The sequence below is a fragment of the Pseudonaja textilis genome, chromosome 1, assembly GCF_049901715.1.
Source record: "Pseudonaja textilis isolate UNSWEBS1 chromosome 1, rPseTex1.2, whole genome shotgun sequence".
NCBI lineage: Eukaryota > Metazoa > Chordata > Lepidosauria > Squamata > Elapidae > Pseudonaja > Pseudonaja textilis.
This window is the reverse complement of record NC_141990.1, coordinates 48,262,654-48,286,100: the sequence shown is the minus strand read 5'-3', so window position 1 is coordinate 48,286,100 and position 23,447 is coordinate 48,262,654. Positions and strand designations below refer to the sequence as shown.

Sequence of the window (23,447 nt, the reverse complement as noted above, 5' to 3'; positions counted from 1 at the left end):
GCATAACCTTCCCAAGTCTAGATAGAATTATTTTAGTACAAGTAAAATAATTTTAATATATATGGAAATCAGTCATTTTTATGTTTATTTATAATTTTTTCTGGCATATGTTTTATATCTGGTTTTGACTAGCCAGTGCTAAGTCTGCTCATTTGTCCTCACTTCTTCTTGGAGTAAGTGGTGATCTGAAGAACCAGATACCTGTAGATATCACAATAGAATGGAAAATAGATACTATAAAGACGTGGGAAAATACCCGAACAAAGCTGAATACCATACATATAAATACCCATGCGTACACACACACACATACACAAACACACATCCAAATGGGATGGCAGAGTTTATTTTGCATAGGAATTATACCCTTTTAAGAAAGGAACAGAAACTAGTTTGGGTTGAATGCAGTTTTGTAAGAATATACTGTTACAATATTTGCATGACCCCAATAAAAAAAAAAAAGAAGTCAGAGAAAGAATTGCTGTTTTTCCCTGAAGTATTTAGAGAACTATTTAAAAAAAACTAGATCCACTTAGTGGATTAACTAAGTGTCAGTTGTATTTTTGTTATGAATCACAAAATTATAGCTCCATGATACGTTTTGAATGAAGTCCCATCAGGATGCAGCTCAAATTCCACTTTCACTTAGGTCTCCTGAATGCAATGGAGTTTTGGAATGCATATGAACAATTCAGTTAAAAGTTAATAATAATAGGAAGGTAGACTGGGGATAGTAAAACCAACAGTTCAGGATGAAGATTTACAAAATTGTTATATGAACTTGCATTTCTGGTAAATGATCATGGGAATTCTGAACTTGTCTTTGAGAATTCTGAACTTGTCTTTTATTAAAGAAACTTAGGAGCAGTAGTGGTCCACATAATTTTTAAGCTGGTACATCAGTTATGATTCTATCTGGAGTAATTAGAAGTTGGCCCAGTTATGTGAGCACAAGTGACATCCAGTGAAAATGACAATAATACACTATGGGCCTGCTATTAATGATTATTCAGAAACTTTGGTTAGTGTAGAATGCAACCATCTGGATGCTGCTGGGAGGAAAACAGTTAGTTTATGGGATACCTGTGTTGCGCCAGCTGTACCATGTTTCCAAGCTATATTTAAAATATGTTTAACCTTTAACCAATTTGAGAGAAACTTATTTGAAGTCATTTCTGCTTTTAACATCGTAACAATCAGATCTCTAAGATCAGTAATAGGATTTTCTCCGAAGCTACTCAGATTGGTTGACACAAGGGGATAGAGGTTGTTGCTTCTTACTTCTGGAATGCGTTAGGAGAAGTAAGTTGTCAAGACCCTAAAGACTCACATTGCTGTGGACTTCACTTAAATCATTCAGGACAGAATGTTTTTAAAATTAGTATTTAAAAAGCCAGTTGTTTTATTTTCACTAGTTTTGACTATTGTTTGTTTGTTATTATATTGTAAATTCTATCTTGGAAGGGTTTGTAATCTGAAACAAGGATTCATATCATTTTAAATAAGTATGATGCCTCCATTCTAGTGCTTGGAAATTATACCAGGTTCCTTTTTTCCCCATGGCTAAAATTGTTCCATTTAAACAACCATACAATTTCTCAAAACCCTGAAAACATTGGGACATTCTTTTTTTTTTTCTATGTTTCAATAGCCATCCTCCATATTCCCATGGAAATATTACTTTCAGTATTCTTACTCCGGAACCAAATCATCGCCCAGGATATAATGATTTTTACAATACACCATCACTTCAAGAGTTTGTCAAAGTCACAAAAATTAAGATTCATCTATTTGGCCAGTATCACACTACTATGCCCTGGGTTAATTTTGGACATAGATACTATGGAATTGATGAAATTACAATCAGTGGAAGGTGAGTTGTGTGATGTTCCTATTAAAAATTAAGTTTTGGGATAAAAGATCACCATGGTATTATAAATGAGAATGTAGTATTATGGCCGTGCAGTGCTTTGGACACAAAGTTTTAAAAAAATCTTTGCAACAAGTAGGGATATCTTGAAAGCAGTCACTTCTTTTCCTGGGAGTAAGTACCGCCATCCTCAATTGTCACAAAATCTCAGGAAAAAATATGCCTGTATAAGGAACTGCAAACAACTCTGAAACATCTTTTTCACTTTCAGATTTTAAGCACCGTTCTGCCTTATATAATATAGCACTCCAGCACTGATTTCAAATCTAAAATAGCTTGACTAGTTTCCATCTTTAATATTATTTCATTTATCAATAATGCTTAAATTTTGGTTTTGATCATTCATATGGAGAGGTATGTCTGATTGAAAGTGGATCATCTACCATATTTTCAATTTTTATTATGGTGTCTCATCTGTGGCAGATGTAATGGATTTAGTAATGAACAAAATTCTTTGTCTTGGCTAGTTTTTCTTCTTAAAAATGAGGCTTCTGTCAGCAAAAAAATGTTATATTATCTATGACTGACAGCTTTATTGTGCATGGTAAGTCACAAGTCTAGTTGAAGGCATAATTGCACCCTGTAAATAAAATGCAAATTAAGTAATGGCTGGTCTCTAGTGAAAAATGTGCTATTTTTTTAAATCACTTGGGAATTTATGTTTTAGACAAAAATACAGCACTCCAGACTTCCTTAGGAAGCAAATTGTATCTATTATTATTTGAATATAGTATTCATTATAATTTCATTACAATATTTCTTTTAATTATTTTAACTGTTTGAATTATGGAGAAGCTAAGATGCTATTTTTCAAATAAGTGAATTTGTTCTGTAAATGAAATGTCTTTATATGTGCACATTTTCAGTAGGATTTTGGGGATATTGGCAATAGAAGAATAGTTTCAACAAGTAATCCATATAATGAGTTGTTCTTAAACCCTACTGAAATCCAGTTGAAAGATGCAGTTAAATATAAGTTAATCTCTTTGGAACATAAGCATGACAAATTTTATTAGGACTGTACAATATAAACACAAACAGCGGATGAGAGGCCAATGTATAGTTAGCAAGTAAACAATAATAATTGATTTTCCCAATAGCTTTTCCCATTTACTCAAACTGGATAGTTTGTTCCATGATATACTTATATATCCAGATAACAGTGCAGATGGAGACATCACGTTGTTTGTGTCACATTAGCAAGGATTAAATTATCTATTTATCTTGAAATACATCATTAAACATAATTTAATCTATTTTAAGGATTTTTCATTGTAGGATGAAAGCCTATATTTACCTTTAGCTGTCAGGTGTTTCCCTTCTACAATTTGTTGCAGTAAGTAAATAAAATACATTGGCATTTGTGCTATTAGTTGAGTTATATTCGTATATATCATTACCAGCTGTATGCCTTACTTGGAATTTGGCACCAATGGAAAATACAGAGCTATAATTAAAATTATTATTACCTCCAGGTCTTGTTCCATGAAGATGTAACTTGAAAAGTGAACATTTTGTCAAAAACTGTGAAAATAAATAGAAGCAAATAATGTGTTTTAAGAAATTGTGGAATTACAGATGCAAGGGTTAATGTTGAAAATACAGGTGTTAACTCTAATTAATAATTATGATTTTGCATCTATACAGTATATAATGAAAACACATAATGTGCATTTGATCAGTTAATAGTTGGTCTGCAAGATGTCCTGTCAGTTTACTCCCTTTGAAAGCAGCCCATATTTGACATTTATAAATGCTGAATCAAGAGAGACATGGAATAGTTCCTACACTTAATTGAGCCTTTTCTGAGATGGTTATCTTTAACAGAAGCAGACAGTTACATTCATTTCAATGTAAAAACAATAACTGGAAGGTGCCCTTTCAAATTATATATCAACCTTATCCAACATGTTGCCCTCCAGGTACATTGGTACTGCAAGTTCTGGAATTCCTAGTCAGTTTTGCTTTTTTTTTTATCAAAAGCTTTATTGTTTTACAGATGTAATTGCTTTGGCCATGCTGATCATTGTGACACAAGTCATAATCCTTACAAATGTCTCTGTTCCGCGGAGAGTTACACAGAAGGCAACAATGTAAGTTTTATTCCAATTTGTGCTTCACCTCAAATCCCAATTTTCAACATCTTCTGAGGTTTAGATTTAGGATCTTGTGAGAGAATTAATGATGCTTTTTGGATTTCAATTCCATTTAGCTTCTTGCCACTTTAGATAATCCATTAATGAGTTCCACAATCAGCAGGAAGCTTTCCAGATACTGATCAAAAAATGGGAAATTAAAAAAGTATCATCTTTGGCATTGTTGCCCAAGTGGTTCAGAAGAGGGAAGAACTTTGTTTAAAAAAGATATAATTTAAGGAAAACCTTTATGTTTTTATAAAGGCAACCTGCATTCCAGTAATTAAAATGTTTATCTTTATTTTTTTAAAATATTTGGTGAAAAAAAATGCTTCAGGAGAATTACTATGACTCCATAAAGTTTGTGGACAGAAATTAACACACTATATGTTATTTAACATATACATTTGTCTGAATGTACAACTTCAAGCATGGCATTTGAACACAGATCTTGTCCCATTCAGTGATGAGAGTAGAAATTTAAGTTGTTTTGAATAGTAAAGGTACAACTACTTAACCAAATATTACTGTAATTGAAGAAAAATGAAGCATTTGTTAGAACAGAATTCAAAACCATTTAATCAAAAGCAAATATTTTAAAGTATGGAAAGGGCAGGGGGTGCTTGAAGGGTGAGAACTGTAAGAAAATTAATGTTAATTGGATATGAGTGCCAAACATTAGTTTATGATCTTTATTAGGAGCTCTATTCGAGATAGCAACAATTACACAAGTAGTACTTTGAGTTTACCAAGTAATTACATCTTATGTGTACTAGTCAATTCCGGTACAAACTTATTTACAGTAAATTCTTTTTCTATGAGAAAAGAAGACTTTGACTAGGGAGAGCACTTAAGGATGTGTCTTATTGTTCTCCTGTTCTAAAGGATACTAAAATTCACATAGATTAGCGCAAGAGAGTATAAGTGCAATTATTCCCTTAAAGCAGTATAGTCATCCAGTGAGATTCATCCATTTATACACTGCTCAAAAGGGAACACAAAAATAAGATGTCCTAGATCTGAATGAATGAAATATTCTTATTAAATACTTTGTTCGTTACATAGTTGAATGTGCTGACAACAAAATCACACAAAAATTATCAATGGAAATCAAATTTATCAACCCATGGAGGTCTGGATGTGGAGGTACACTCAAAATTAAAGTGGAAAAAAACACTACAGGCTAATCCAACGTTGATGTAATTTCCTTAAAACAAGTCAAAATGAGGCTGAGTAGTGTGTGTGACCTCCACGTGCCTGTATGACCTCCCTACAATGCCTGGGCATGCTCCTGATGAGGTGATGGATGGTCTCCTGGGGGATCTCCTCCCATACCTGGACTAAAGTATTCCCCAACTCCTGGACAGTCTGTGGTGCAATCTGGCGTTGGTGGATGGAATGAAACATGATGTCCCAGATGTGCTCAATGGAATTCAGGTCTGGGGAACGGGCAGGCCAGTCATAGCATCAATGCCTTCATCTTGAAGGAACTACTGACACACTCCAGCCACATGAGGTCTAGCATTGTCGTGCATTAGGAGGAACCCAGGGCCAACCACACCAGCATATGGTCATGGTCTCACAAGGGGTCTGAGGATCTCATCTCGGTACCTAATAGCAGTTAGGCTACCTCTGGTGAATACATAGAGGGCTGTGCGGCCCCCTAAAGAAATGCCACCCCACACCATTACTGACCCACTGCCAAACCAGTCATGCTGGAGGATGTTGCAGGCAGCAAAACATTCTCCATGGCATCTCCAGACCCTGTCATGTCTGTCACATGTGCTCAGTGTGAACCTGCTTTCATCTGTGAAGAGCACAGGGCACCAGTGGTGAATTTGCCAATCTTGGTGTTCTCTGGCAAATGCCAAACATCCTGCACGGTGTTGGGCTGTAAGCATAACCCCCACCTGTGGACGTTGGGCCTTTATACCACCCTCATGGAGTCTGTTTCTGACCGTTTGAGCAGTCACATGCACATTTGTGGCCCACTGAAGGTCATTTTGCAGGGCTCTGGCAGTGCTCCTCCTGTCCCTCCTTGCACAAAGGCGGAGGTAGCGGTCCTGATGCTGGGTTGTTGCCCTCCCACGGCCTCCTCCACATCTTCTGATGTACTGGCCTGTCTCCTGGTAGCACCTCCATGCTCTGGACACTACGCTGACAGACACAGCAAACCTTCTTGCCACAGCTCGCGTTGATGTGCCATCCTAGATGAGCTGCACTACCTGAGCCACTTGTGTGGGTTGTAGACTCCGTCTCATGCTGCCACTAGAGTGAAAGCACTGCCAGCATTCAAAAGTGACCAAACCATCAGCCAGAAAGCATAGGAACTGAGAAGTGGTCTGTGGTCACCACCTGCAGAACCGCTCCTTTATTGGGGATGTCTTGCTAACTGCCTATGCTTTCCATCTGTTGTCTCTTCCATTTGCACAACAGCATGTGAAATTGATTGTCAATCAGTGTTGCTACCTAAGTGGACAGTTTGATTTCACAGAAGTGTAATTGACTTGGAGTTGCATTGTGTTGTTTAAGTGTTCCCTTTATTCTTTTGAGCAGTGTAGTTTACTGCCAGGTGGGATTCTTGTTCTTGCAGTACTTGAATGAATATAATTCACTGGAATAGATACAAGGAGTGGGATTCAATTGGTGTAACAACCGATTTGGTGAGCGCATACTTTGTGCATGTGAGCAGCATTTGAAAACTGCCCATTTTCAGCTCTAAAACTTACCTTCTACTGAGCCTCAGTGAGTAAAACAGCTGATGGGGGGAATCCACTGTGCCGCATGAATCAGGTGAGCTGCAAAACATGGAAATAAAGGACGGACTAGGGCCTGAGCAGGTGGGCAGAGCCAACTGATTGCTGGAAGTACCAGTTCGCCCAAACCGGTCCAAACTGGCAGAATCGCATCCCTGGATTGGTCTACTAAACTACTCATATCTTCAGATTATTAACCCACAAAGCAGAGAAGGCAAGGCAAGCCATCTCTAAAATCAGTGATGAATTGCAGTAAAAACTCTACCAAGATATGAATAATGAAGAGTGAAATGATTTTGACTCTGAGGTTCTGGATAAAAGAGCAGATCAAAATGGAGCAATTGCAAGACTAGAGAAAAGGTTGCTAATACCCAAGGGAAAGGAGAATATTTGTATTATATTAATTGCTAATTTAGTTAAGGGGCTCTCCAATCCCCAGGCCACAGCACAATGCCTGGCATTGAGCCTTTCAGAAGTGGACCGCAGAAGTGGCAGGTGAGCACATTTATGCATATCCCCATTTACGCGAGCAGTGGGTGAGCATGTGCACACATGGTCCATTTGCATGAGTGGTGGGTGAGCATGCCTATTGGTCATGCAAAGGAGTGTGCATGTACTTGCCTGTAGCACGTGGAACCAACCCCTCCCCACCGCCAATCCACAAAGCTGAAAAGGTTGGGGAACTCTGAACTAAGGAACCAAAGCAAAAGGCATGTGTTTTTATAAAGACTTCATTATCAAAAGTGACCTTGTTGAATGTAGCTGGCAAAACCAGGGAGTCAGAAATGAAGCCAAGGCTTAATGGCTGAAAGATAGAAGATTCTATTGATGAATAGAAAGCATAATCATAAAGATGAATGCAATATAACAGTTTTTTTTTTAAAAAAAAATCACTTTTACAGCCAAAATCAATCTAGATTGCACAACTTTCCATTAAAAAAGGTAATATGAGAGATGACGATGCATGGTGGCCTATATAGGTAGGGATTCTGAAAAAAGTTTAATATTGGGGGAAGTACCCATTTTTCTGGGGAAGGACCATGGATGGCCCATGTGAGGCCTTTTTCACAGTGATTTTGGATACTGTAGGTCTGTTTGGCAGATCCAGTGATTTCCCTATTTTTCTTTCAGGTCTCTTGTGTAGATCTCTTCTGATAATATGCTCACATGAACTCAGACTTTGTGCTCAATGCAGAAATATTGATGAGCATCCATGTTTGGGATGTGTCTGGCAAACCAGTCTTTATGAATACAATCCTTATTGTCTTTAGACAATCATCCCATATCTTTGGATAACTAACCACTTATTGACAACACAGCATAACTTTACAAAGTTGAAAAGCTGCTTGGTTGTATGTTCAAAGGTATTGCTTGAAGAGGAATTGTTTGTGGTAAGGCAGGAGAGAGAGAAAGATAGCAATTGTTTACATATGGGAGTAATTTTCAAATTTGATGGATTGCCAAATTAATTCAGTAAGTATAGTTATGACATTATGCTTTATTAACATTTATCTGTGCACCCAAAAGTTGGGGGTTCTTAATATACAGTAATATAACTATTATGCATTTCCTTCCATAATTTGGTTATGTGGAATAGTTTTTTTTGTTGTTGACTTTGTTTACTACAATAAATCCTTAGAGGATATTTTTTGTATTTTAACAATTGGCCAATCCAAGTGCAATCATAGAAAGAGAGAACTGAAACTTTGGAGCAGTGCTTCAACAGCAGCTGCAGTTTAAACTATCTAATTATATCTTCTCTATCTTGAGCCACGTTATATTCCTACTTAAATTGTAACAATTCTTTCTAAAAATTTATAGATCTATGCAGCAGAATATATTCAAATATATGACACATTGTGAATATTTTGTCCTTTTTGGGTAAAGCATAAGTTGCCACTTTCCAGCATGTTGGAAGTGCCAAAACACAATAGAGTGATATTTTTGTAGAAAAAGCACATACCTTTTTAAGCTTGGTAAACCTAATTTCATCTCCCATTTTTAGACTTTGTCACACATTGTGGCCAGCTTTTAGCAACTTGGTCACACTATTCCAGTATAATGGTCACACAGTTCCAGTGGATTTGTGAGAGGGCATTTAACAGGATAATTACACCAAATAGTTTGAAAAAGGAGTGAAAAGCTTGCAGGTGTACATGCAGAAAAGATTGAAGGAAGTTATAACAAGTTTTTGGCTTGGACTGTTTTATATTAGTTTTTAAAAGACTGCTAAAACTTCTAAAAATGAGCTTGATTCTTCTAACTTGTAAAATGTTGCTACGATGATGGTCTATCACAAAAATGATTTTTTTCTAAAGAAGTCTTTTAGAAATGCAAGTTGATGCTGTCTTTTTAATTAGAAAAGGTATCGTGAAGTGGCACTTTTATCAGAGTTAATTATAAATATTTAATATGATCTGCAGTTCATCAGGTACTATGGCGAGACCCGTGATTCTGTGTGAAAGCAAGTTAAATTAGTGCCCTACCATTTTCTGTTTGGAGTCATTCTTTTGGGTGATTCCCACAGTTATTGCAGTTCTAATCACTGTTAATCTACTGTGGCTGTACTTAAAAAGCTTAAATAATCCTTCTTTCATAGTAAAAAGAATGCATGCAGTATTGGTCCTGATAATTAAAACAAAATGCATTATGTTATTGAAGATTACAGTTTATATATTTCAGACCATTTCCTAACCATTTTTGAAATATGTAGCACTATTCTAAGCTTTTAGGACTTGAATGATTTCTTATCTACATTCCTGAATACATATAAATACATAAGTGTCTCTGCATGTGGGTATATAGCATATATATGAGTCATAAATATAGAGAGATTAATATGATCAGTAAACTGATTCATTAAATAAAATAAAATTGTACAAAATAAAAACAGACATAAATAATTGTCAGCCATTCCAGTACATGGCATTATATGCCCCAACATTTTGGCACCTGTCCACATCTCAATAGTGAGGGACCAATTCTGATCTTGGGTGGGGACATGCCATTCCCTAAGATTGGGGCAGACACTGAAAAGGCTTGTTATTGAATCCCTACCTCCTGAGCTTCCTTAGGACCTACCTTCTCAGCTTTTGCCCACAAGGGTGTCAGCCTCATGGCATCACGTCATCATGTGATGTATCACGACTTTTCTTCCTTCACTAAAATGGGGTGGAGGTGGCCAGTGTGTGATGCATCCAGCCCATGGGCCGTGGATTTGACACCCTTCTCTACTGACAGAAAATGGTCCTGCAGATACCAAGCATACAAACCATAACGGTGCTTTGAAAAACACCTGGAAACACACATAAGTTATGTGAAATGGCTGAAATGGCTGCTTCCCTCAGCAAATAGGTTTGCTAGATTTTGTAACAACTGGAGTTTTCAAGTAGTCTTTAAAGGTAATCCCAAATTCATAAAGTTACGGTAAATCCAAACACTAGCAAAAGGCAGGAGTTACAATCACCCAGGCATCACATTCCAAGCAAGAATATATAATAATTGGTACATCAGATGAAACTGGGCAAAGGTTCTCATAGCTATAACCTCCCTTGCTATATGCAGAAGAATCTCCAGACAATAATGTTTTCCTTTCAAGGCCAAATTCAGTGTATTATGGTGACATTGTTTCTGGTTTAAGCATTCTATTTTGTTAGGATTTAGCCTAATCCTAAGCAATTTGCAAGTTTTAGAGCAGATTTTGGCTGAGAATTAAAATAAGTGTAAATATGAAAAAATAATTTTTAATCTGTAAAGTCATGTCAGTTCTTCAAGTTCCATTCTATACAAGTTTGAGTTCAGACCATGAAGACTTTTATGAAAATATATTTTTCTCTGTTTTAAGCAGACAATTTATTTCTATTTTAATTACATGCTTTAAGAAATTTTACAGTCAAATGTGTGTTGAGATGCTTGGCTTATTGTTTTTTTAGCTATACATGGACCAAATGTAAAGTTAATTACCATACATCAATTATATAAGTTTCAGTTCCATAATTTCCAGCATGCTGGTTGAGGATTTTTGAGAGTAGAACTTCACAAATCCAACTGATTATTAATATTATAGATTATTAGAGACAAAGGGGTAAGGAAGACTGGGCCAAAATATAGACTGTTTTGTTAAACAGTTAATTTACTATTCTCTTCAAATAAAAATGCAGTTTAAGATTTTTGATGACAACTATATCCATGCTATATTTAATTTCTGTTAGGACTATTTAATTTCTGTTTCCATATCTGTATTTTCTGCTATATCTATAACCATGGATATTGTGACATGCATAATTTAAGTGTTTATTAATAAACTAGTCATTTTTATATAAATAGCAAAAACTGCTTAGCCTAACAATTTAATGAGAGTTTCATATGTACAAAAGAGTACTATATGTATATACAAAGTTATTTTTTTTCTTTCTGATGATACAATATGTAGGTGTATCTTTTTCAAATGATATTGAATGAAACAAAATGCTTTAGATGTGGTTGTCAAAACAAAGGTATGCCTGAATGAAAATAAATTTCTTTAAATGGATTGTCCAAACCATTTCTGACATACAGCAAAGGCCAATCTAGATTATATCAGGAATTTTATAAGATGAAAATTTTTGAATATTTTTTTGAGATTGTTGTGATAATGATGGGTTTCTCCAAGAACTCATCCTTGGCAAACTGATTTAATTTCACAGGCCATAGATCCTAGATTTCTAAAATAATTTGTGGAAAGTATTTACTGAAATAGGAAGGTGCAGTCTTGAATATTGAAACACTGCATTCTCAGGCAATCTACCAGAGCACAGAATTGTAGAGGAGCCATTGTTTTAGTAAAAAAAAAAATGGTCCCACAGGAATGCAATTTACTTTGCACAGTTGATGAAAAGCCATCAGATCTTCATTTCAAATAGCCAATTAAAATTGAAGTTGTCAAAGTTTCCTCAAAACGAGAAAGCTGCAGTAGTGACAGGAAATTAAAGATGCTCTTATATAGGTTAGAGAAAAGTACAATCACTAAATAAATATACTAGCATTCTATGTAGCTGACTTGAATCTGTATAATGACTAACAGGAAAGGTTCTTTCTGTCTTATTTAAAATGGCTGACTGAATTCCCATGGCCTTGAAGGAATTAAATATGAATTTCATACCCTGTGTACATAAATTAATTCTAGTAGTTTGGACTTTTAGAATAGTTCACTCTGTCTAAACTCTGATAATTTAATTAAAGCAATTCGATAAAAGATTGTACAATGATCCTTGGTTAATTTGGATTTTTTTTTTCAAAACTGAATATGCAAACAAGATGCTGCCTAGTTTTCTTTTTCCAACGTCTATTAACTGAGGTTACATTTATATATAGGCTTTTTGAAACAAACTAAGTTCTTGGATTGCTTCTTGGAATGGAATACTAAGTTTCATCTCCTGACATTCTTGAATGTCTACAAACCAAGAGAATAGTGAAATTCTGGCTTATTAGTGAAGTAATTTGTTCTCAGCATGCCCTATTAAACACAGATTAGTTTATTCTTGGCGATTATCTGTGAAGCTTTGTGTACTGTGTACTGTTACATTTAGTTTCAGATAGATCTCTATATTGAATAACCTAATCTTGATATTAGGAGGGAGCAAATTTAAAGCTTCTTTCCAGGAATATTATCAAGGTGATGGATGGAAGGAATAGGATTTCTCCTATGTTATACAAGTGAGATTTCTGTTTACCATTGATGTTTGTCTACTAAAAAAGCCATTTAATCAAAACTCGATGAGGAAGACTTTAATACCCACCCAAATAATCCCATCTCTATGTTGGTTGTGTTTCTTCTGATTTAATAAAACAGCTACTTTGGAGATATATGAACTGTTGTTTGCCTTTTTTGAAATAAGTAGCATTTCATATTCTTAGTTACATTGGAGACAGTGTTTACCTAAAGTGTCTGTATGTGATTAAGGAGTTTATGTCTCTTTTTGTGCATACACTGGTATGTACATCTATCAGAATGTACATACATTCTATCATGGCAGCAAACTGTTTTGGGATGTGAGAAGAATGTGAATACACAATAGCAATAGCACTTAGACTTATGTTCCATTTCACAGTGCTTTACAGTCCTCTCTAAGCAGTTTACAGAGTCAGCATATTATTTGGGTCCTCATATTACTAACCTCAGAAGGATGGAAAACTGAGTCAACCTTGAGCCTGATGAGATTTGAACTGCCAAATTGTAGGCAGCCAGCAGTCTGCAGAAGTAGCCTCAGTACTGCACTCTAACCACACAAGCTTATGTACTAAGACTCATGATTTGCCACGAAACTTGGAAGTTGAGGAAACAATAGAGGAGGAGGAGGAGGAGGAGGAGGAGGAGGAGGAGGAGGAGGAGGAGGAGGAGGAGGAAGAAGAAGAAGAAGAAGAAGAAGAAGAAGAAGAAGAAGAAGAAGAAGAAGAAGAAGAAGAAGAAGAAGAAGAAGAAGAAGAAGAAGAGGAGGAAGAGGAAGAAGAAGAAGAAGAAGAAGAAGAAGAAGAGGAGTGTCTAAAGAACGGAAATAGTTGTTCTGCAGAGATATTCCTATAACAATATTTACCAGATTCTGAGAGCTAAGCAGGAAGATCATATGCCCTGATTTTTTTTAAAAAAATAAATTATACAGCTACAAACATTAAATATTCAAACAGCAGCAGTTATACATTTTATAGCTCATTCTGTGTTTCAGAATTCTAGGCAAACACCGATAGTTTTCAAGTAATCCTGTGCTTAGTATTCAGATGGCTTAGTGGTTAAGGTTGCTTCAACCAGATGTGGTTCTGCTATTGAGAACCCTAAATAAGAAAAAATGCTGAGATTTGCAAGTAAGATAAAGCTTATTTTAAGAATACATTTGAATTGGGGAATACCTGGTGGGAATGGGGAAAGGGCTGTGAGGACCTAAGGGGCAGAAAGCAGAGGGTGACTAAGGGTGCAGGGAGGCCTTGGGAGGGCCAGGGCTGGCAGGCCTGTGCCTATGCTAGGTATCCCCCACACACCTCTGAGTCATGCCATGTTCCACAGTAATCTGATGTACACATTTGTTTAACAATTGCTAGGAGCAGGAATGGGAGAATTGTTAGGTGAAACAATTTAGCAGTTGTTGCAACATACAATTTCAAGGGCATGTTCTACTATGATCATATCTCGAGGACTACCTGTAAATAATTTGTAGAGCACATTTTTTAAAAAATGATTTTACATCTTTTCTTTTCTCATGTCTCTAAAAAATAATGATAGACAGGTCAATATGTAACAAGGGGTGCATGGCATTTGTATTCATATATCTATTCTATACAATCATTTCTGACTAATTCTTTATTTCAGTGTGATCACTGTCAGCCACTGTATAATGACAAGCCATTCCATCCAGGAGATCAAGTTCATGCTTATAATTGCAAACCTTGTCAATGTTTTAACCATGCTGTAAGCTGTCATTACAACAGAACAATAGATTACTTTCCTAACGAATATTATAGAGGTGGTGGTGGAGTCTGCGATAATTGTCAACATAACACCTCAGGTAATTATCACAACCAAATGAAGGCACTTATATTTGCAGGGGCATATGCAGAAGCTTTGTGGTTGGTTCCTCTAAAGTATCATTAATTAGAGGTGGATATTTAAAATGTAGAACTCTATGAGGTGAATTATTTCCACCCAACCCAACCTTTTATTGTATAAATCCATGCATTACAGAAAGAAGTAAAAAATTATGCACTAAAAAGTTATAAGTCTGTTGGAAATATCTAGACACAAAATAAGGTGGAGCCTGTATCACTAAGTCTTATACCTGATTTACATGCATGTGTGTTATTTGTAATGTTTATATTCACCATTGAAAGATCAATGTATTTGTCACATTATACAATACATAATATATGTAAAAAAATGTTTTGTATAGACAAGATCCCAAATTTGTCCAGCACTGAACTGATTGAAATTTAAAGAATTCCTTCAGAGAAAACATCATAAATGGAAAACAAGTAATGAAGTATAATTTAATTTAATAATTTAAATAAGTCATAATACTTGTATGATGGTTGTCAAGGAAATAAAGAACATGGAGTTGCTATCAGAAGTCATCACAACATGACTTTGCTTTGAATCAGGAGACACCACTTTAAAGAAGGCACGCTCATTCCAATAAAGGGGAAAGAATAATATGTTGTGGTATTTGTGATTTCCCACAAATTCTCCTTTTAATAGGACCTTGTTGCTCTGATTGTTCAGATGATATGTGTTCAAAAAATACAAAACCTAATTAAATTATAATGGGATAACTAGGTGAGATTAGACAGTAATTTAGGGATATATTGCACTTCTGTGTCACTTAAAAATAAATACTATTCTTTTTAATCTCAGTGTACTATGAGGAAAAAATCCTATGTGTAACTCAGAACAATAGATACTCTCCAGCAGTATACATTCTGCTAGAACAAACTAATTTGTAAAGCAGTTTTGTTGGCTTTAGTGTGTTCTGACCTGCTGTTCTTCATGTGAAGGGATCCTTGAATTTGCAGAAGTGGCTCTGATCCTATGAATTATTTTAAGGACAGGACAACACCAGTAGAATTCTCTAATTTCCTATAATTGGATTCTGATTTTGTTTCATGCTGAACATTTATAAAACACGAAAACATGTCCTTGCTTAAATCATCATTTTTGCACTATGGTATTTTTTAGAACTTTCAATATTCTTGGCTTTTGTTCCTAGGAGCTAAGTTTATGAATAATTTCCAATTTTAAAAAATAGGTATCAAACAGCCTAGTTTCATAGGAGTGTCATGTTATGTAACAGATGGAAGTTTAATGGAGTAAAACACAGTTTGTAACAGGTTCATTGTTTCATATGCTTTGGATCACTAAATTGGCAGGTAGAGATGAAAGGTGCATTAAAATGGACGTCCTGAAAATTACATAATTCTCTCAAGGGAATTGTATTTAATTTTGAATTATACAGCTAATTTTCATGAATTGGAAGCTACATTGCGTAACCTTTTCTTTTTTGCAGGAAGAAATTGTGAGTTGTGTAATGATTTCTTCTATCGGCATATAGATGCGGATCTCTCAGCTTTGGATGTTTGTAAACCCTGTGAATGTTACTCAGCAGGCACCAAAAATGGTAGTTGTTTTTGCAATAAGGTAAGTAGCTTTGTCCTCAAGTTAACTTTAAAGTGGCTGCCATTGACACTAATTCCCATTATCAAGATTGGGAAAAAAATGAAGAGGGGTTCACCAAGTTCTTGGGAATTTCTTTTACTATTTTAGATTTCAATATTTCTGCTTTGCCAAATTTTTAAAGGTGAAAATGGAATAACAGTATTCAAAGAATTTATGAACCATGTTAGAGATACTATGATAATTGTAGTCTTCATCTCAACCTTTAGTGAAATATGGAACTTTCTTGTAAGAAGGGATGTAAAGGTGGTTATATAAATACCAGTTTAGCCCTGAGAAAGGAAGGGAGGGACAGACAGAGACAGACAAACAGACAGACAGAGAAATAGACTCTATCAGGTTGTCAACATTCTATATTATAACTTGAAGTAATAGAGTTCTGAAAATCCTAGTGGAGTTACTTTCCTGACTTACCCTACCTAAAAGGACTGATACCCTGCCAAGACAAATAGGTTGCCTGAAAACATGTTGCCCTTAGTAAGTCCTACTGTTTTCAGAGAAGCTCCTACCTGCATAAGTGTTTACAAGATTGCACTCAAATATTATCTATAAAAGAATGAAACAGATGATCCACTCCCACTTTCCTTAGTTCATCCCATGGATATAGGAAAACTGATTGTCAGATTCCTTTTGAGAAAAGAATGTACAGTTCAGGAAAGACTGTTTTTGATGAACCATAAATATTGGGCTGTATATTAGAAAAGGGGTTGTTGATGGAATACATTAAAAATCAGTACCTGAAAAAAAGTTAGGAAACCGCATTTATTTTGAGAAGGAAAATTGCTGGCATCCTATGTTGCTCATTGTGTATGAACTTTTCTAATAGAAAGTTACCTTATACTGTCAGTTCATCAGTGACTTTATCTCATAGTTTTTATAATTTGGCTTTGAAATATATTAAGAAAGGGAAAAAAACCTGTTTCTTCCTATATATTATTTTATTTACCATAATTAAAAAGACTAATTTCATATAAAAAAGTTACCAATGACTTTAAACTCTTGATTTTCATTTGCAGGTAAGCAACATAATATATTGATCAACCCATCTCTTTCAAAGGGCAAGACAGCTATATGGAAAGTTGGTTGAAAATTGGTTCCTTAACACATTTTGGTACACCAGGGCAGTGATGAAAAATAACTTGCCTTGGAATATTCTGATATATTCCTTTTTCTTTCGCATTATGTATGTTTTTCTATTCACTGAGAACGGTCTTTAACTGGTATCTTTGATTGTTCAAAAAACCATGAAAATAGAAGTTTTGATATAGCAATAGTACTTATATACCACTTCACAGAGCTTTACAATCTGGGTCCTCATTTTACCAACCTTGGAAGGATGAAGCCTGGTGAGATTTGAACTGCCAAATTGCAAGCAGCCGGCAGACAGCAGAAGTAACCTGCAATACTGCATTCTAACCACCACGCCACCAGGGCTCATTTATCCATGAAAAGCTCATTGCTTTTACAATCCTTTATCCTAAGCCAGCAATGTGAAATACAACATTGCTGACATTAACCTTAAGTAATGAGTCTGATTTTGTGTTCCTCATAAAGATGTCTGTTAGGCTAAGATCATAAAATCTTTCCAGAAGCAATTGAATATCACAGGATGTACAAAAATTAAATAGATGGGAAATAAATCCTTGCACTCATGCCATGGTGTCTTCCCATTTGGATGACTGAAATGCACTTATAAGGGGCTGTCTTTGAAGGCCACATGGAAACTTCAATTAGTCAGACACACACAGTGATGAGTACCCCTAGGTTTATCCATATAACACCTCTCTTGTGTCAGCTGCACTGCCTTCCTTTTTTTTTTCCAATTCAAGGTGGTGTTTATCACCTTTAACCATGATATGGCATACAGCCAGATTTGTCTTCAGGACTGTCTTTAGCTAAAGTCATCTCCTCATTCTACCAGGTTAGATAGGCTGAGCATGCTCCTAGTCCCTTCCCTTAAATACTGCCACCTTATTAAGAATGCCTTTCTGTGGAAGCCCTGTCCTAGGGAATGCTCTTCCTCCTGAAGTTCAGCAGGCTTCTATCCTCCTAGCCTTCCATGAAAGCACTGGAGATCTGGCTTATCCCTCTAGGATGAGATGATTGCATGTGGGAAGCTTGATTGGGCACTAGGGTTTTGCTTTTAATGTTTAGGGTTTCAATCAAATTTATATATATTTTTATGGGAGACACCCAGAATGTGACATAAAATGGGTGACTATATAAATGTTTTAAATAAATAAAGCCAATGCTACTTCTGAAATTGCTGATTATTCCACATTGCTAATAGCTGACTGTTAAGTTGTTCTAATTGCAGGTAATACACGGTTTTCTTCTTTTTCTTTTGTTTAATTTTAAAACTGAAGCTCAGCAAGAGTGAGAAATTAGGTGAAACACCAAGATGATATAAAAAAGAAAATAAGGAAAAATGGGCTGGTCTGTACAGCTCAATAAGGCATAAATAGACTGTAGCAGTAAAACCAAGATAGAGCAGAATGATTAAGAGGCATTAAAAATAGATTAATAAGTCTGGAGAAAATGGGCAGAAATGAATTACATGAGATAGAAAGGCATTATTGAAGGAAGTGTTTCCAAGGCTGACCCGTGGAAGATGGAATCGTAAGGAATAAGGTCCTGGCTCATGAAAATTAATTGTCACGTCACAAGGATAATTTTCAAGAAAGTGTGTTTAAATGGCTCAGAATACACTTTTGCTGCATAATTTACCATTCTGAGCAGTTCATCAATGCTTTTTTGTAAAGAACCAGTTATATGTCATTTAGCCTAAACGAAGATACAAAATTCCAGAAGAGAATAAGTATATGGGTTTTATCTTTATAGATTGTTTTTTAAAAAGAAAACCCTTCAGTTTAGAGAAAATCATACTTCTTTTATTATAAAAGCACTTTATTCACAACTGTGTTCTGAAAGATGTATTTCAGGGGGATATTTTTTAAGAAAGATACTCATAATCCAGGATGCAATTCCAATAAATTTTCAATAAATGTGCTTGGTAAATATGAGCATTGTATGTACAACAGCACTGAAAAAGGTGACTTATGACCTTTTTTCACACATACGATCTTTGTAGCATCCCCATATTCATGGGATCAAAATTCAGATGCTTAGCATGACCTTATGACCATTGCTGTGTCCAAAGGACATGTAACCTTTTGCAACCTTTTGACAAACATCAATGAGGAAGCCAGATTCACTTAACAACCATGTTACTAATTTATCAACTGTGGTGATTCACATAACAGCCGTGTCAAGAAAGGTTGTAAAATGGGGCAACATTCACTTTACAAATGTTTCATTTAACAACAGAAAATTTTGGGCTCAATTATGGTCATAGGTTGAGGACTATTTGTACTTTTCTGGAAGATCCTGAAGATGTGGTTTTCTCAGCAGGTTGATATGGAGCTTGGATTGTATTAATTGTGTTTACTTCTACTACAGGATGGGAGGAGGAGGCACTAGGAATTTTTGTTCAGATTTTTAATCTGATGATTATCTAACCTACTAATACACTCATTTCACTACTAAGTATGTACAAGGCAAGGGAGGAAAAGTGCACTCAACATTTGACCACACTTTTTGTATCTTTTTTTAGATTGGAGGAAAATGTAATTGCAAAAGACATGTGTCTGGTAGACAATGCAATCAATGCCAGGAAGGATTCTACAATCTGCAAGAGTTCAACCCTGATGGCTGCAGCCCCTGCAGCTGTAATGCCTCTGGGACAGTTGATGGAGATACTACCTGTCACCAAAATTCAGGCCAGTGCAAATGCAAAGAAAATGTTATTGGTAAGTGCCAGGCAAGAGTCTACATCCAGACGTCTTTGCTTTTTCAAGACATCAAATGCTTGATGCCAGAATAATTGAAACCCAGATCAGACATGCAGATTTCATGAGAATTTATACAAATCTGATTTAGCAGCATATAATTACTGAGTACTACAAAATTACAGTTTAAACAAAGTATAATCTGCTCTTCAGATTTTTCTGTAGTTACCAGAATTTGTAGATATTCCAACAATACCCATTTCTAAGTAGTAAAATATAACGTATTATTTGCTTAAGATTTATTTTGGACAGCAGCATGCTTTTCATAGTGAAGCTAATCTAATGCACTTTTAGATAAGTGTCTATATCAGCTTCCAAAGGGTAAATGGATCTTTCCTCAAAATATTTTGTACTATAGGCTTCCCTCCTTCCTTCCTTCCTTCCTTCCTTCCTTCCTTCCTTCCTTCCTTCCTTCCTTCCTTCCTTCCTTCCTTCCTTCTTCCTTCTTTTCCATCCATCCATCCAGCCTGCCTCCCTGCCTCCCTGCCTGCCTGCCTCCCTCCCTCGCTCCCCCTCTCTCTCTCTCTCTCTCTCCTATGAAATGTAAAGGTCAACAGAAATCTATAGAATCTTATATACTGCTAGGATTTGTAATCATGGACCATGCAAATTTAATTTTTTAATTCATCCTCTGGGCTATTTATCATTTTTAACAATACATGTTTTTTTTGTTTTCTATTCCCACAGGATTTTCCAGAAATTAGATTTGATTATAGCAATTTATTATTTGTAACATATTTGAGGGAAGCTACAACTATGTAACTATGTAAATTTATCAAGTTCCCAAAATATAAAGTGCATATAATGTTATTTGAAATGTTGATAAATGGGAATAATATGCAAGAGTGGCTTTGTTTGTTAGTGTTTGATGAAAGGAACGACAACTCTACATCTCTCATACTTTTTTAAAAACATCACACATAATATTAATAACCTTTTATTAGAATCTGTTTTGTTGTAGAAATAATCTCACGCTTCCTGGACAAAAAAAGGGTTAAAATACCAACAGTCTTTAATTTCCCTTTAGGATTTCTGAATACTGATTAGGGTTTTGGTTTTAATTCCACTAAAAAAATATTTATTTCAAAACACTTAAGCAACTAATGTATAACCTGGGAACAAAACCTATTCTAGACTTAAGTATACCCAAAGGTATTTTGGGGGGATGGGAGGGGAATGTTTGTTTCTTTGCTATAAACTAGACAAAATGTAATATATATATATATATATATATATATATATATATATATATATATATATATATATATATATATATACATACACACACACACACACACACACATATATATATATATAGTATGTATGCATGCATGTATATATGTATACATGTATGTATGTACAATATACATAAATATTAACATAGCTTTATTCATCTCCCAATTTCTAATTAAAATTATTAGATATTACAATTTCAATCATTTAGTTACTTAGATTTAATAATCCCAATTATGTATAATTTTTGAAAAGCCATTAACAGGAGATAATACACACACACACACACACACACACACACACACACACACACACACACATATATATATATATATATATATATATATATATATATATATATATATATATATATATATATAATTTTCTGAGGTTCTCATGGTATTTGTATGTGGATCTTTGGTTGTTCGGGTTTTCTCCCGCGTAAGATTCAAGTATCTAGGCAACATTTCGATGAAGTCTCATTCATCATCTTCAGGCTTCTGTCTCCGGCTCTGTGCTTCTCAGAGTAATGTGAGATTGCAGCTGCTTCCTCCTTTTAACTGCCAGTGGGGTGGGACTTGATTGGGTGGGGCTTGGCTGTGTTCTGATTGGGTGGGGGTGTGTTCTCATTGGTAGGGGGTTTGGCTGTGTTCTGATTGGTTGGGGGTTAGCCGTGTTCTGATTGGTTGGAGGCGTGTTCTGTTCAGGTGGGGGCTTGGTTGTGCTCAGGTTAGTCTTAGTTGCTGGGGATTTGAGCTGGTGAGTTGTGATCTTGCTGTTTGGCTTCTAGTTCGTGGTCGTGCTGCATCTTCATAGTGGGTGTCGGTTTGCTTCATGTATGGCTCGGAGGGGTTTGAAGTGGGTAGTGATGCAGCTGCAGTGCAGCTTCTGGTCCATGGTCGTGTCTCATCTTCTGAGTGGGTGGAGTCTGTTTTCTACATGGAAGTGTGGTGGTGGCATCTGTGTGCTCCTCTCATGGGTGTGGGTCTGGTGTCCTTCTTCATGTTAGGTACTCGCCTGTTCATGAGGGCGGGTTTCCAAATGGCTGGAAGGCGGGAGGTGTCATCTCGCTTGTTCATGCTGTGTGGGCGTTTTTCATCTCTATGGCTTCTCTGATTATTCTGCTGTTGAAGTGTTCGGTTTTGGCAATAGTTCTGGTATTTTTAAAATCAATTTCATGTCCTGTGGCTTTGAGGTGTTGGACCAGGGAAGAGGTCGTTTCTTCTTTTTGATTGAGTTCTTATGTTCTTCAATGCGTGCACTTATTCTTCTGTTAGTTTGTCCAATGTATGTGGTAGGGCAGGCAGTGCAGGGGATTTCGTATACTCCTTGGTTTTCTAATTCGATTTTGTCTTTGGGGTTTCTTAGGATGGTGGATATTTTTCTGTTTGTGCAGAATGCTGTTTTGATGTTGTGTTTTTGGAGGATCTTGCTAATTTTGTCTGTAGTGCCTTTTATATATGGGAAGAGGGCTTTGCCGTTTTCTTGTTCTCTGTCTTGGATTTTGGTTGGGGTTTCTTTTTGGATTAGGTGTGTAATCTTCTTTCTTTTGAATCCATTGGCTGTAAGTACGTTGGTGAGAGTGTGTAGTTCGGTTTTTTGGTGTTGTTCATCGCTAAGCATTTTGTTCTGGAGATGAGTGTCTCGCCACAGAATTGATCCGTGCTGGGTGGTGGTGTGAGAGTGCATGTAGATAGCGGTTAGTATGTGTTTTCTTCTGGTAGATGGTGTGTCCTAGGGAGCCATTGGATCTTTTGTATACCAAGACATCTAGGAAGGAAGTTGGTTGTTGGCTTCTGTTTCCATGGTGAATTGTATTTTGGGGTGTAGGCTGTTGAGGTGTGTGAGGAAGTTGTTCAGTTTTTCTTTCCCGTGTGGCCAGATTATGAAGGTGTCATCTACGTATCTGAGCCAGAGTTTGGGTTTGTGGTCGTATTTTTCTAGAGCTTGTGTTTCAAAGTGTTCCATGTAGAGGTTTGCGATGACAGGTGAGAGGGGTGATCCCATGGGTGCTCCTTCTATTTGTTTGTATTTTTTGTCCATTGTAGGTGAAGTATGTATTGGATAGGCAGTGGTTGGTTAGATCTAGGATGTGCTTGGGGGTTGTATTTGTTTTGGATGGCTGTCAAGGCTTCTTTTATTGGCACTTGGGTGAAGAGGGATATGACATCGAAGCTTACTAGTAGGTCGCTAGGTTGTAAGTTTTGTTTCTTTATGATCTCGATGAACTGGAATGAGTTTCTTACGTGTGAGTTGATGGATTCTGCATAGGGTTGTAGTTGTTTGGCGAGAAATTTGGCTAGGTTTTGTAGAGGTGAGCCTATGGAGCTGACTATTGGTCTGAGTGGGGTT

At 36.1% G+C, this 23,447-nt stretch overlaps 1 protein-coding gene across 1 annotated transcript in view; it reads left to right on the top strand.

Moving 5' to 3' along the window:
- The window catches only part of USH2A (usherin), a 485,796-nt gene that overhangs the window by 62,762 nt on the left and 399,587 nt on the right, over window positions 1–23,447 (top strand). The window contains exons 8-12 of the mRNA XM_087933437.1: window positions 1,652–1,873; window positions 3,930–4,023; window positions 14,161–14,356; window positions 15,848–15,978; window positions 19,628–19,823. Of these exons, the coding sequence (XP_087789563.1) occupies window positions 1,652–1,873; window positions 3,930–4,023; window positions 14,161–14,356; window positions 15,848–15,978; window positions 19,628–19,823 (839 nt within the window). The remainder of the gene's footprint in view (window positions 1–1,651; window positions 1,874–3,929; window positions 4,024–14,160; window positions 14,357–15,847; window positions 15,979–19,627; window positions 19,824–23,447) is intronic.